This window comes from Erithacus rubecula (assembly GCF_903797595.1).
Source record: "Erithacus rubecula genome assembly, chromosome: 5".
Classification (NCBI taxonomy): domain Eukaryota; kingdom Metazoa; phylum Chordata; class Aves; order Passeriformes; family Muscicapidae; genus Erithacus; species Erithacus rubecula.
The window spans coordinates 67,370,240-67,383,754 of NC_136687.1; the positions used below are offsets into that span (position 1 = coordinate 67,370,240).

General features: G+C 49.2%; 2 protein-coding genes across 2 annotated transcripts; one reads left to right on the forward strand and one right to left on the reverse strand.

Annotated features, from left to right (window-relative positions):
- Positions 1-1,703: 1,703 nt before the first annotated feature.
- JCHAIN (joining chain of multimeric IgA and IgM) lies at positions 1,704-6,447 on the reverse strand. The gene is made up of 4 exons (XM_079305738.1): positions 6,291-6,447; positions 3,486-3,621; positions 2,579-2,659; positions 1,704-1,918 (listed from the first exon to the last, which is right to left on the reverse strand). Exons 1-4 carry the CDS (start codon positions 6,352-6,354, stop codon positions 1,717-1,719), a joined length of 483 nt encoding a protein of 160 aa, XP_079161864.1. The 5' UTR covers positions 6,355-6,447; the 3' UTR covers positions 1,704-1,716.
- A 3,437-nt stretch (positions 6,448-9,884) lies between these two features.
- On the forward strand, positions 9,885-11,495 carry UTP3 (UTP3 small subunit processome component). Its single transcript, XM_079307275.1, has one exon. It carries the CDS (start codon positions 9,892-9,894, stop codon positions 11,488-11,490), a length of 1,599 nt encoding a protein of 532 aa, XP_079163401.1. The 5' UTR covers positions 9,885-9,891; the 3' UTR covers positions 11,491-11,495.
- Positions 11,496-13,515: the final 2,020 nt, after the last annotated feature.

The window sequence follows — 13,515 nt, forward strand, 5'->3', positions numbered from 1 at the left end:
TTCCTGTAATGGCTTGAGAAATGCCCAGTCACAGCTCCAGAGGGAGAAGAGCAGTGCAGCTGATGGTGCTGCTCTGAGGTGTTTGTGAGGCTCTCCAGCCTCACTTGCAAACCATTATTTAATGGTTGAACCCAGCATGTGTTGCTTGAAATGCCAAACTGGCTTCCCAAAGGCTGTTTGAGCACCCCCAAAATATTATTTTGAATTAATACCTTTTCATGTCTTATGAGGTGACATGGAAGAGAACTTTAGTTTGTCCCTCTCAGGCTTTATTTCATAGCTATGACCAAATAACTTGTAACATTACAGCATTCTGAGACTGGGAACACCAGGATTTGGAAGAAGAAAATATCTTTGAGACAAATTTTGGTGAGTTATACATGCCCTCTGCAATACTTAGACTGCCAAGAGGCTCTTTCCTCTTGGCATTTCTTTGAATTGGCTTATTTTTGCATGGAGGAGGGGAGAAAATGGTGTTTTTACAAGTTTGTTTTTCATAACTCTGATATAACATCAGAATAATTTGTGTCAATTATTTTTTTATACATTTGCCCTTCAAAATATGGCCCCATTAGATGTTTTTCTTTAGGACAGACACCTTACACGTGAAAGAATATCCCCCAGATCACCTGTCCTAAAAGTATTTCATTCAGGGGTGATGAAAATTTCTGATGTGTGGATTGCAGTTTCCAGATTTAATTTAAATGGTATTTGGATTTTGAGATTCTGATCCTGCACTGATCAGGAATCAAAGCAGCTCAGTGATGCAGAGCTGATCCTAAAATGATAAACCAATTCAGCCTCAATCTGTCAGATGTTTTGCAAGTGCATGGAAATATTTCTATTCTGGTATTTTGGGAGACTTTGCTGCAAATTTAAGCAGTTATTTAGGGAGAGTTTGATTAACTGTGAAAAAGAAAATGATATGATTATAGGCTTGGCTTCTTTTTATGCCTTCTTACTGAATTGCAATAGAACACGCAGACTGATGCAGAAAAAAGTTTATTGAATGTTTGACTAACAAAACTACAATTGTGGGAATAAGGTTTTTGCTGTTTCATTACTCCAATTCTGAACCATGAACTAGGGTCGTGCTCTAGCAGTTCATATTGCAGTCAATTTTTTTTTTTTTTTTTTTTTTTTTTGTGGTTTTAAATGCAAGAATAGGAAAAAGTAAAGAAATCTGAGCCAATTTGAGTTTTAGTTTTTCACCACTTGAAGCAGGAGCAGGGGTGGAAGAAGGCAGCAGAATCAGTGAAGCAGTAGGGAAAGTGAAATATCCAACATCTCCCAGAAGAGTTGAGCATTCCTGGCACAGCTGAAGGCTTGGCAACTTTGCAAAACACTTCAGGGAAGCAGTGTCTTTTGATCTTCTCTTTATCTGGGAGAACTTGCTGGAAGCTTGCAGATGTCCAAGCGCTAGAAGTGCAGAGATCACTTTGGACTGCTCAGGGAGAGAAGGGCACAAACACTGCTGCTGGGGGAGCCCCAGGACACTGGGAAGCACAGCTCCCCCCGCGCTAGAAATGAGTGTAGTTCCCTGGATTTGTGGGGAATGGCTGCCCTGTATCTCTGTGGTGGCATTGCGGGATGGGAGATGGACAGCAGGAGCACGGCACGAGTCAGGGTGCAGGGGACAGCCACGGCGGGCAGCGGGGCAATTGGGGCGCTGTCATCCAGTGCTCTGATGCGTTCGGGCGGCACAGCCGAGCAGAGCTACTCGGCAAAGCAGGAGGCGGGAGTCAGCGCCGCCGGGACGTGCCGAACCTCGCCCCGGTACAGCAGCGGCACGGGGGAGCTGTAGCACTCGTTCCTGTCGTAGGTGTAGCAGCTCTGCGGCTCCTCGCACCAGTTACCCTGCTGCACCTGCTGCATCACCCCGCCCAGCTCGACTGCTGCCGGCTCGCAGTTTCTGCAGCTGGAGGAGATGGAAAGTAGAACGAGTGTGAGGAGTTAGGTGAAAAGATGCTGCTGCTGTGGTGTCTTAGGGGGGAAATGATGCCTTGGGTTTTAGCTTTTGTATTTTTCAGATTCTCTCCTGCTTGGTGTGTAACTCTGAAACTTCATATTAGATGTTAGTAAGCTCTCTTCACAGGGCAGTTAGACAAAATCACTCCCTAGCTAGAGAATCAAGATAATCACTCATTACCCAAAAAGCAGAAACAACGACAAAGGGGGCAAGTCAGGGGGCTGAGACTTCATAGCCTGGGGCTGTGCCTGAGTAATTGACCCCAAGATGTAGATGAACCAAAACTTATAAACGTGTAAAAACTCGTGACCAGGATCCATCTTGGATTTGATTTGGGTGTAGCCCCAGTCAGGCTCTGGCACTGCCCAAGGTGTATCCTTTCAATAAATACCTATTTTATTCCTTTTGCTCTGTTTAGTCTCTGCTCCAGGTCAGTCTTCCCAGGCATCAGTTCAACCCCAAATCTTTCTTGCTCATGTGCATGGAGAGCCAGGAGAGTGCTGTGTCCTTTCTAGGTGTTCCAGGGGAACATCTGGCCCTCAAGCAGAGCATCTTTTAGAGCTGCTGTAGGTTGTCTTGGAAAGTGAAGTTGGAAATAAAACTACTTACAGTTCAGTCATGCGATAGACAAAAGTGGTCCTGAGTGGGGACAAGGGGTCAGAGATGTTCTCCCGAGCCTGCAGGGGGACTCTGAAAGGTGGGAAGAGAGTCACTCTCATGAAAACTGCTTATTCAACAGTCTGCTCTGTTGTGAGCAATTCTAAACACTCAGCTTATTTTCTTCTCTGAATCAAATCCCAGGAACAGGAGATCTTGATCCTCTGCACCCTCAAAGGCAACAGCCCTCCCCAAGAGCACTGCAGCAACTAATGTAAGTGCCACTTGCAAGGTGACAGGGCTGAGTGCTAACCTCTGCTAAACTCTGAGCTAGCAGCTGCCTGAGGCTGGTGGACAGGGATGTTTAATGAGTGGTTCTCCTGCCCTGAGCTCTACAGTGCTCCTGCAGCTCTGGACCTGAAGCTGGTCCTTGTTCCCCAGACACTCACTTCTGTTGGGTTTGTGTGAGTGGAGAGGGCAGGACAGAGTCCTGCTCTTGAACTGAGTTCTGTCTCGTGGGAGACAGTTTAGGCATTAACTGATAGTTAACAGGCATTAACTATTTTCTTTCTGTCAGGCCAGAAAGTCAGTCCAGTGTCATGGACTCAATCGGGTTCCAGGTTAGATCAACTTTTTATTTTAACGTTATCTACTTCTCCGGCCTATTTTGTTAAGTTAGTACTGATCTGTCTGAAACATGGAGATGCTTTTTGTATCTGAAGGAACAAACACCAGAGAGGTTCATGTGAGACAGAAAAGCACTTAGCAAAATGAAATACTCAGGATATCACAGAAAACAGCCCATGTGACAAGCTGTTCTCTTCATCAGTGCTGGGATATAAGAAATAATGCAAAGAAAACTGGTACAACACTGCATCTCCTGCTCACCATCACTGTGAAATTCTTGGTTGCCACTTACATGATGCGGATGTTTCTCACCAGGATTTCTTCATCAGGATTTTCTTTGGAGGGGACAAACTTGGAGGTCACTGTTACACACTGACACTTATTATTGACCAGCACGTACTCCTCATCTTTGGGGCTCACTGGGTAACCTGCAAGCACAGGAAAGGCAATGCCAGAATCAAGAACAGAATCCTTGAAAGCTGCTCTAGCAGATAGCCAAGGGATGAAAATGCCAGGAATGCACCATTATGGCACTGGATGGATTAAAGTTGAGGTTGCAGCAGGTACAAGAGAGTCCCTTAGCAAAGATGAGTTCAGCTGTCAGCACACTCAGCTCAGTGTGCTGCTCTGTGTAGGGGTGGTGGGACTGGGAAGGACAAGATTAGAACCTGGACACTCTGCCTAGTGAGGGACAAATGTGCAGGGATTGCTGGTAAATTGGGAATAAAGTCCCAGCCACACCTGGTGACTGAAGTGCTCTTTTCCTAGGAATTGGCTAGGCAGTTCCTGTCATGCCCCAAAGCTACTCCAGCAGTGCAAACCCCAGTTTGGTCTGATCTCCAAATGAATGTCTCTGACCTTGCCATTGAGGCAGATGTGTCAGTTTTCCTGCTATCCTGTCCTTCAGGTTCCTGGGGAACAGCTGCCAAAAAGCACAGGAGGGTCCAGAGAGGAGAGAGAGCCCCCTGACGTGGCAGGGAAGGGCAGGTGGCTCTGGTTGATGTCTGTGGTTTGCAGGGAAACCTCCAGCCCTGGTTTACCTCTCCAAACTGCTGCTCCATATGAAACTCAGTCAAGGCAGGCCAGAACATGCCAGGTGCACTCAGAGGCTTTTGGGGTGTTGCTGATGTTGTGCAATGCTGCCTTACTGTGAGTAGGTGGATTTGAAATTGGTTTTTGCTGCTTTGTTTTCCCCAACCCAGATCCTCAGTTCTCTGCACCCATGACAAGCCAGCCTTGCTTTTATGTGTTGTTTTTACATCCCTCTGTATTTCTATTTCTATTTCTGATGAAATCAAGTTCACAGCCCTCACTTTGCAGCATCATTCTTGCTACAGCACTTTCAGCCTGGTTAGAAATACCAGACCCATTGAGTTTTGTAGTATGGAGACAGTTTGCTTTGGGCTCAGATGAATCTCAGTTCTGGGGACTTGCCTGCTCTGCTTGTCCCTTGGTTTAATCATAGAGAGAAAGAAGAAACAAGCTGAAAAAAAGCTGAGTTAATCATGTCTGTAAAGGATTTTGGAGCTACTTGGACTTAAAAGCTTTGGTCTTTCCTTCCCCTGTAACATCCTGGTCTCATCTGCTCCCATTGCAGCTTTTCTAAGACTGTTACAGGCACTGTAGCTGTAAAACAGGTACCAATAGTGTGTGAAATGATGCCTCAGTGACCCTAGAGTTGACCTGCTGGTTACAATGCTGTCCCTGTGGCCTTTAGCAGAGAATCTTTGGATAAGATTCTCTGTGGAGTTCCTAGCTTGGGAAGGAAATCACCTTCCAAGCTTCTTCTCTGCCAACTCATCATTCCACATGAGCTCTTCCCTCTGATGCAAAGCCTCCCAGAAAAGCCTCTCTAGTCCCTGGCTCCTTGTCTTGGCCTCTCTTTTGGCTCAAGGGAAGTCTCTGGCTTTTTGTCCATCACAGAGCTTTTCCTCTGCTCTCTGTGCTGCATTCCACATAACATTGTGTGCAGTTCTTTCCAAACCCTTCATCCAAAGCCAATGTTTGAGTCAGATCCTATTGGCTTTCAGGTTGTACCAAAACCTCTCAGAGCAGGCTTTAATTCTAAAATTAGATTAACACAATCTTATGCATATGCAGGCTTTTCTGACTGCTCTAAAAATACTGCCCTGATTTAATTCTTTGTGTTATGCTCTTGGCTTCACTGTTAAAGCTACTGGTGCTCCATCAATTTTTCATTTAAGATTACAATGCTAAAAAAATGTCATTTCATCTGCAGATCTCCATGCGTCATCCAGTGAAAACCCCTGGGGAGAAGGTTTTTAAATGCAAAATTTGCTAATTCTGTTCTAAATGTCCACAGGTTCAATTTCCTAGTGCCAGAGTTATAGCACTAAGCTGTTCCCTCCCTCCTCAATACTTCTGTGGCTGTGTTTTGGACAAAATTTCTCACCTTTCTTTCTCACCTTTAGCATTGCACTGCCCTTTGATACACTGTGAAGCCCAAGAGAGTTGCCTGGGGTAAGCAATAAGCTCTTCCAAAAGCTGCAGGAAATGCAGGGCTGCAGCTGTCCCTTACTGGGGTGGTTATCCCTGAGCACCAATTCAGAGCAGATCCACCATGTGCAGGAGGATGGATTCAGACTGGCTAGAGACCTGAGACCCACACTGGGGAGTGTGCTGGGAGCACAGGCTGACCTCAGCTGGAATCAAGAGTTCCCAAGAAATTCAGTGGACTTACATGATAAGCTACAGTTTAATCAGAATAAATTGGCTGGAGCTGTATGGCAGGATCACCAGGAAGATTTTGGAAGCCTTTAGATCCAGGGAGCAAGTAAGTTCCCTAGGACTGCAGAAAAACAAGCATGCCCATTTACAGTTTATTGCTTCAGAAAGCTGATAAAAAATGGCTAATTACCAAGTCCTAAATTTGGAGCTAGTCATCACTTCATCCTCCAGGCAGCAATTAAAACCACACTGCAGAAACACCCTGAGGTGTCCAAGCACCACTGAAGCTCACTGCTTGAGCAGGCTTTGAGGTTTGACCTCTGACTGTTAGAATAATTCAGGGTAAATTACACAAAACCTGCCATTGATGTCTTAATCCCAGCTTTCCATCCCTGCATTGCTCACCTACCTGCCACCAGGATGATCCCCAAGGAGACAGCCAAGGCAACACACAGCAACAAAGAGTTCTTCATCTTGCCTTCCCTTCTTTTGAAGAATGTGAGTGGAGAGCCTGACTCTGCCTATAAGGGTGTCTGCAAATTGGTTTCCTAAAATAAACAGCCCAGCCAATACTGGGAAATGTGGCTGGGGACTGAAACCAGGTGTGTTAATGCACCAAGATCTCTGGCTTTCAGAGGGGAGCAGGGGGTTGCACTTCTACTGTGCTTTTTTCTGTTCTTCACCAACAGGCAACAGAGCTGCTGAGTACAGGGATGTGCAAAACCACCCCAAGAGAGGGGACACTGCCATCAGGACTGGTGGAAGGTAATAAAGTCCAAGAGCCACAGCTCTGGCTCCTAATTTTGAGAAATCACACTTTAAAATCCCTTGAGTCTTATTAAAACACCACTTCAGGCTTCAAAATCAAAATCCTGTTTGGACCAGCTGTGTGCAAACCTGAATTAAGGGCTGGACGTGCCCCCAGAGAGCCTGCAGTCAAAGCAGGAAAGGTGACAGAGCAGGGGTGAAAGAGGTACTGCCACTGCAGCTCTGCCCACTGCATTGAGGAGTTCATCTCCCTGTGAAAGAAAGGGACTCCATGGGATTTGGGCTTTGGAGAGATCCTGAGTCAAACCCTGAGGTACTGGGCATGGAGATTTTTCATCAAGGAGGGTGGTACTGGAGAGGGCCTGGGATTTTTTTTCTTTTTTCTTTTTTTTTTTTGTCCCAGATTTGGGATCATTTGTGTAACTTCTGAAGAGCAAATGTACCTTATAATGGCCAGAGTAGTCTCTGTAGCATTTGCATGTGTCTTGCACAGAAAAAGCCACTTTTTTAAGGAAAGCCCAAGCTTAGCAAGAGCCTGGTTGCTCTTGCCAGGCTTCTTCAAGAGGCTGAACTCTTTTGGCAGTGCTGCCAAGCATGCTGGTTCCTGTCACCTTGCAGGATGTATCTCTTTTCCCAGACCCTGCTGGCTGTGTCCCTAAGCCCAGAACTGTTCCAAGGCCCTAGTTGTGTGCCCTGAGCTTTTTTCTCCAAGCATAAACCCCTCACCCTGCAGTTGCATGATGCAATGAGCTTTCAGGTTACATCAGCAGTGCTCATGTGCAAGGGGAGTGTGGGACTTGGGGGGGGATGATGGGTCACAGCCAGATCCTTGCAGGGCATTGGGTTCTTCCACAGCTCTTTACAAACCTTGTGTTCTCATTAGGGGTCTGTCTGTAGCAGAGAAAAAATGTGGGGTTGTTTGCTCTCCCCATCCCAGAAAGGATTGCTAACAGTTTATGCAGCCCTCTCTCTGAGATGGGCAGAATGCTCCATTTTGTACAGGAGGTAAGGAATAAACCTGACTCACAGTGCTGGTAGGGATGTCTGTCTAAAGTACCCTTGTTTTGGTCACCCTTTTTGGTAAGAATTTTTCTAGAATTGTCCAAGGGAGGATGCCAGCACCAGGATAGAGAACATGCAAGGGAGGCTGGCTCTGATCTGCTTTGCCTAGCTGCACTAACAAAAATATGGCACTGGGAAGGTGCAAGGAGAGTGTTTTCAATTGCCAAGGCAGAGACTGAGCAGCAGTGTGTCTGTGTTTCTGTGTGTTTCTGTTCACTTTGGTGGTTTTCCCTGGCTGCTGGTGCTCAGCATATCTGGATTTCAGTTGCTAAATCTACATGTGTGTGTACAGTCCCTTGGTCTGGATATGATGACACCAGAGCTATTTTCAGTCCCTTCAGCCACCTGCAGCTTTCTGGGGATTTCTAGCTAGATCACAAGCTCTTGAGAGGAAGGTTTATGTTTTGGACTATTATTCTTCTGGATTACCCCTGTTTTACTGGATGGCTTCTGGAATTTTGTCTGGGTGAGCAGGCATTTGGCAATGGGCTGCATGGGCAGCTGGGCTTCCATTGGGAAACATGTCAATTCCATTTAAATCCAAGAGAGTCCAAGGGGAGTTAGTATGTTAATTTTTGAAAAAAATAGAACAATTAAGGCAGAAACTATGAAGGCAGGAGCATGAGAAAGGCTTGGGTTTCTCTAAGTCACAGGTGCAAAAGTTACCTGTAGTTTTCACCTGGCAGGAACTGGTTGTGTGGATTCACACAAAAAGCCAGCAGGATTGAGCAGCCAGATGACAAGGCTGCTCCTTGTCCCCCAAGACAGCTGCATTTAGTGACCAAGTATCAAGAGAGGATTTCCACCCAGAATAGCCAGCAAGTGTAATGATGCTGCGTCTCCAGACCCAAGTTATTCTTGCTGCTCTTTCCTCTACAGGTCTGTATCCAGGGAGGTGATGCCTGAAAACTGGCAGGGGTGGATTTGGAAAAGTGGTCTGAGGCAAAAACTGTCTTTGTGCAAGAAATTTGACCCAGAGGTGACCGTGTGAAGAGGCTGAGTGTGTCAGAAAGTCAAAACTGAGACCTGTTTGCCATCAGATTGATCAAATCCAAATGAATCACCAAAAAGTGAGTAAGGCTGTGCACCCCATTGTGTTTCAGCTAATTTGAGTATCTGCTTGATCTGGTTTTTTTCCACAAAAAGTTGGGCAGGAGCATTTATAAATACACCTGCACCTGTTCTGTGGTGAGAAAAAGCCCCTGCACTTGCATGCAGAGCTGCTCTTGTTGGGGCGTGTGCATTTATCAGACTCTGGGTTTCTCAGCTTGGACTGTACTGGTTCCTGTGTCTAATTACTCTGTGCCTGCAGCTCAGAAAGGCAGGCTGCTTGCCCGTGGCTCAGAATTCATGTCATTTTCCCTTGGGAAGGGTGGCTGGTGCCACGAAAACACAGCATGGCAATGCACAGGCGAGCAAACACACACTGCATTAAAAACCCTCCTGGCGAGGGGTGCCCAGGTGTTGAAAAACGAGAATAGCTCCGTTTGTGGGACGCAGAGATCTGCTGGCAGAAGGGGATGGATTCAGGGAGTGCAGAGGCAGCAGCTGCCGAGCTGTGCCCGAACGGGCCCCGCTCCTGCATCCCTGCGAAAGGGCGATTCCGTGACGGGAACGGCTGGGCAGAGCCGATGGCCGAACCTCGGAGGTGTGCAGGGAGCTCTGCAAGTGCTGCTGCTTCTCTCCGAGTTGGATATGGTCGTAGCGAACCGAGCACCAGGTTGTGGTTCCTGGGGCGCACGCGTCAGGTGTTTTCCGGCTGTTTTTCCTGGCTGCTGTAAGATGACCGCACAGGCAGCAGCTGTACTGCTGGACCTGCAGAGGGACCCAGAGCCCGAGGGGCGACGGCAGTTCCTGTGCTCCGCTCCACGTGGCGCAGGCCGGCAGAGAATCCTCCGGGCCGTGCGCAGGAAGGAAGAGCCGCAGGAGCGGAAGGGACGCGGCGGAACGGGAAGCGCGGCCGGGGCGAGCCGAGTCGAGCCGGAGCCGGAGCCGGAGCCGGAGCCGGAGCCGAGCCGAGCCCAGCCGGAGCCGGAGCCGGAGCCGAGCCGAGCCGAGCCCAGCCGGAGCCGGAGCCGGAGCCGAGCCGAGCCGAGCCCAGCCGGAGCCGGAGCCGAGCCGAGCTCAGCCGAGCCAAGCCCAGCCCAGCCGAGCCCAGCCGCTGCTGCCCAGCCGGAGCCATGCGGACCCGGCGCGGCACCGTGCTGCGGCCGCGGGGCCCGCCCGCAGAGCCCCCCGAGCCCCCCGAGGAGCCCGCCCTGGCCGCCGGCCGCGCCGGCCCCGAGGAGCTGGCCGACGACACGGAGCGCTTCCACGAGCAGCAGTTCCGCGCCGTGATGGCCGCCCTCGACAGCGGCGAGGAGGCCGGAGACAGCGAGGAGGAGGAGGAGGAGGAGGAGGTGCTGGGGCTGCAGCTGCCCGAGGACAGCGAGGAAGAGGAGGATGAGGAGGAGGACGAGATACAGGACCGGAATCCCTTTGTGGAGTACAGCGCAGAGGAGGATGAGGATGGAGAAGAGGAAGAAGGTGAGGAAGATGAAAATGGTGTTGAGGATAGAGAAGAGGAAGAAGGTGAGGAAGATGAAAATGATGGTGAGGATGAAGAGGGGGACATGTCCATGGAAAGTGACTTGGAGGAGCGCCATCCGGAAGCCAAGCTCCCCCACGAGCTCTCCTGGGGCCAGCGCAAGCAGCTCTACTATGACACGGACTATGGGAGTGATGCCCAGGCCAAGGGCAAGCGGAGCCAGCAAGAAATCGATGCTGAGGAGGAGGAGGAGGAGCAGGAGGCTCAGGTCATCCAGAGACGGTTGGTGCGGGATTTGGGGGAGGATGATTATGGTCTGGATATGATCCAGGGCTACCTGGCTGAGCAGCAGAAAACCCAGGATAGCAAGGGGCAGAAAATTGATAAGGATCTGCAGACCCTTTCCAGGAAGGAGCAGCTGAAGCTGCTGAAGCAGGAGTCCCCAGAGCTCCTGCAGCTGATGGAGGACTTTGAGGTGAAGCTGATGGAGATCAAGGACGAGCTGCACCCGCTGCTGCAAATGGTCAGGGATGGCACCATCCCCCAGGGGAAGGGCAGTCGCTACTTGCAGACCAAGTATCATCTGTACCTGAACTACTGTGCCAATATCAGCTTCTATCTGGTCCTGAAGGCCAAGAGGATGCCGGTTCACAGTCACCCGGTCATCGAGCGGCTGGTGGCCTACAGGAACATCATCAACGACCTCGCCCCTATAGACCAGAGGCTTTCCCCCCAGCTCCGCACGCTTCTCAGGAGCTACTACGACAACAAGGAGGAGAAGCTGCGGAAGGAAAACAAGTTCTCCGTGTTTCTCACCATGGATGGCAAGAAAAACAAACCACAACGTGCCCCTGTGCCTGTTAATGGCCAAGCTGCTGCTACTGAATCGTCGGATGAGTCGGAGCTGGATGGGGAGGCTGCCCTGAAATACTACAGGATGATGGAGGAGAAGCTGGCACTCAAGAGGAAGAGAGCTGGAGACAGAGATGCGCTTGAAGAGGCAGTGGTGTCGGAAGGAGAGGATCCCAGTAAAAAGAGAGGGGTGACCTACCAGATGATCAAGAACAAAGGGCTGACGCCCAAGAGGAGGAAGATTGACCGCAACCCGCGGGTGAAGCACCGGGAGAAGTTCCGTCGCGCCAGGATCCGGCGCAGGGGCCAGGTGCGCGAGGTGCGCCGGGAGCTGCACCGCTACCCCGGCGAGCTGTCCGGCATCCGCGCCGGCGTCAAGAAGGGCAGGAGGCTCCAGTGACAGCTGCCGCTGCCACTGCTGGAGACAATAAAAGTTTGATACACGGCGCTGTGGGGTTTCTTCTTAAGGAAACGGGGGCTGGGGTGATAGTTTCTTCCCTCTCTTGTGGTGCTGCCTGTTTCCCTTAACAGGAAGCCTTGGGAGACTGCCAGGAGTATATCAGGCAAAGGGAATGAAATGGGCCGTGTGGGACTGATGGGAGGATGGCAATGGATGGATGGATGGATGAACCTCTTGAGGGCGGGTTGAGAAAGGGGCTCAGCAGCTGTCACTTGCCTGCTCTGATTTACTCTCTTGTTCTAGTCCATCCTGTTCCTGTGTTGAGCTCCAGAGACGTAGTTAATAGTAGTTAATTTTTGTTCTGATTAACATCTTTGTTAGCTCTTAAATGTAAGTTTTAAATTAATTAGTCTTATGTGGTCTGAAATACATTTTCCCTTCCTGAATTCAGTGAGAAGCAAAGCAAGGACTTGTGTGGATTTTATAGCCATGTTAACTTCTCCTGTGGTAAATGTTAAGTGTGTCTGCTGCTACAGGACTAAGTGCCATTGCTGCAAGACCACCTTACAGATGGGTGAGGTGTTATATCTTCAGTGGACAGGTAAACTTTGAGGATGCTGTGATTACTTCCATGCCTTTTGGTGGGTAAATGCATTTTTTTTTTTAACCCCACACTGAAATGCTTGCCAGGAGCTGACTCTGAGTGGTCAGTTCCAATCTGGACTGTGAAAAAGGTATGAGTGATGATTTTCCTGAAGTTTAACAAAAAACTTGTACAGATCTCCTTAGATCTGTACTTACTCACCTGCCCTTACTATGAGCAGCAGTGTTGGTTGCTCCTTCTTCCCAGGGAGAAGGGTCCCAGCCTTGCTGAGAAGGGAAGTAGAATTTTCCCACCTTTAACTCCCCACTGGGACCATGATTGGAGCCTGCCACTGATAATGTTGAGGCTCTGCCTAGAGGTCAGTAAGGAGTAAGATGTGGGCAAAAAAGCAGCTTAGGTGCTTTTTCTGGGGAGGGATGGCCTTGTGTAACAGGCATCACATGGGGGGTGGAAAATACCCAGGAGAGATTCTGCTTGATCTCATTACTGCAGAACCTGCTTGTGCACATTTCACACAATGAAGGGCTGATGGTCGTTGATGGGCCTGGCTTTGTGCTTCCTTGGAAAGCTCTGAGCAGCTGCAAGCACAATTCTGGCCACTCTATCTGAGCAGTAAATAAGGGAAATAACAAATTGGTGTGCCATTACAGAGTCATTCCGCAGAAACTCTGGGATTAGGCTGAAGGCCAGAGGGAGCACTGTCAGCAGCCCCGCCCTGCCTGCCGGCAGATGGCACAGCACAGCTCCTGGGCTAATGAAGATTAACCAAGCATTATGTCCCCTGGATTAGTTCAGAGATCGGACCAAGCCATAAACATAATTCCCCTCTGCTTTTATGTGTAGCTAATCATGGGAATGCTGTGATTATTAATGCTGGGGGCCACACTGTACAGTGTCTCTAAGAAATGCTTGGAGGAATGTTTTGTGCTGCAGGGCAATTCCTGGTGGTGAACAGGTTTTGAAAATCCCTATGAAAATGACACATGGAATCAAGCAAGGACTGGTGATCAGGAGAAGAAGCAAGGAGTTCTGGCTAATGCTGCCTTGTCCCTTTTCCAGTACTGCTTCTGGAGAAGGTGCAGCATGTAAAGCAGGTGGGGACTCAGGTAACAGCTTTGGCTCTCCTCCCTCACCCTCACTGCAGTGGAAGTGCCTGCCCTGGGTCCTTTGCACCCTCACTTGGAGCACAGTGATCAGTCAGTCCTGCCCACACCTGCACAGAAATGGTTCATATTTAAACATAGGCCAGGTGTACAAAGCTCCAAGGTATGAGCTAGTCTCTTGTTTCTCTTGTTTCTCTGCACATGGAAGACAAACTCCTTGAGGGGTGATGAGCATCCAGGGTAAGGGGGACAACGCTTTCTGCATCACAACCTGAATTTCTATGTATACAGGGCAAGGAAAATGCCTTGAATAACTCA

Coding starts and splice junctions, on each gene's coding strand:
- UTP3 (XM_079307275.1), top strand. CDS start 9,892: ATGCGGACCCGGCGCGGCACCGTGCTGCGGCCGCGGGGCCCGCCCGCA.
- JCHAIN (XM_079305738.1), bottom strand. CDS start 6,354: ATGAAGAACTCTTTGTTGCTGTGTGTTGCCTTGGCTGTCTCCTTGGGG. Junction 2,660..3,485: donor GTGAGAAACATCCGCATCAT/GTAAGTGGCAAC, acceptor CCCACCTTTCAG/AGTCCCCCTGCAGGCTCGGG. Junction 1,919..2,578: donor GTCTATCGCATGACTGAACT/GTAAGTAGTTTT, acceptor CATCTCCTCCAG/CTGCAGAAACTGCGAGCCGG.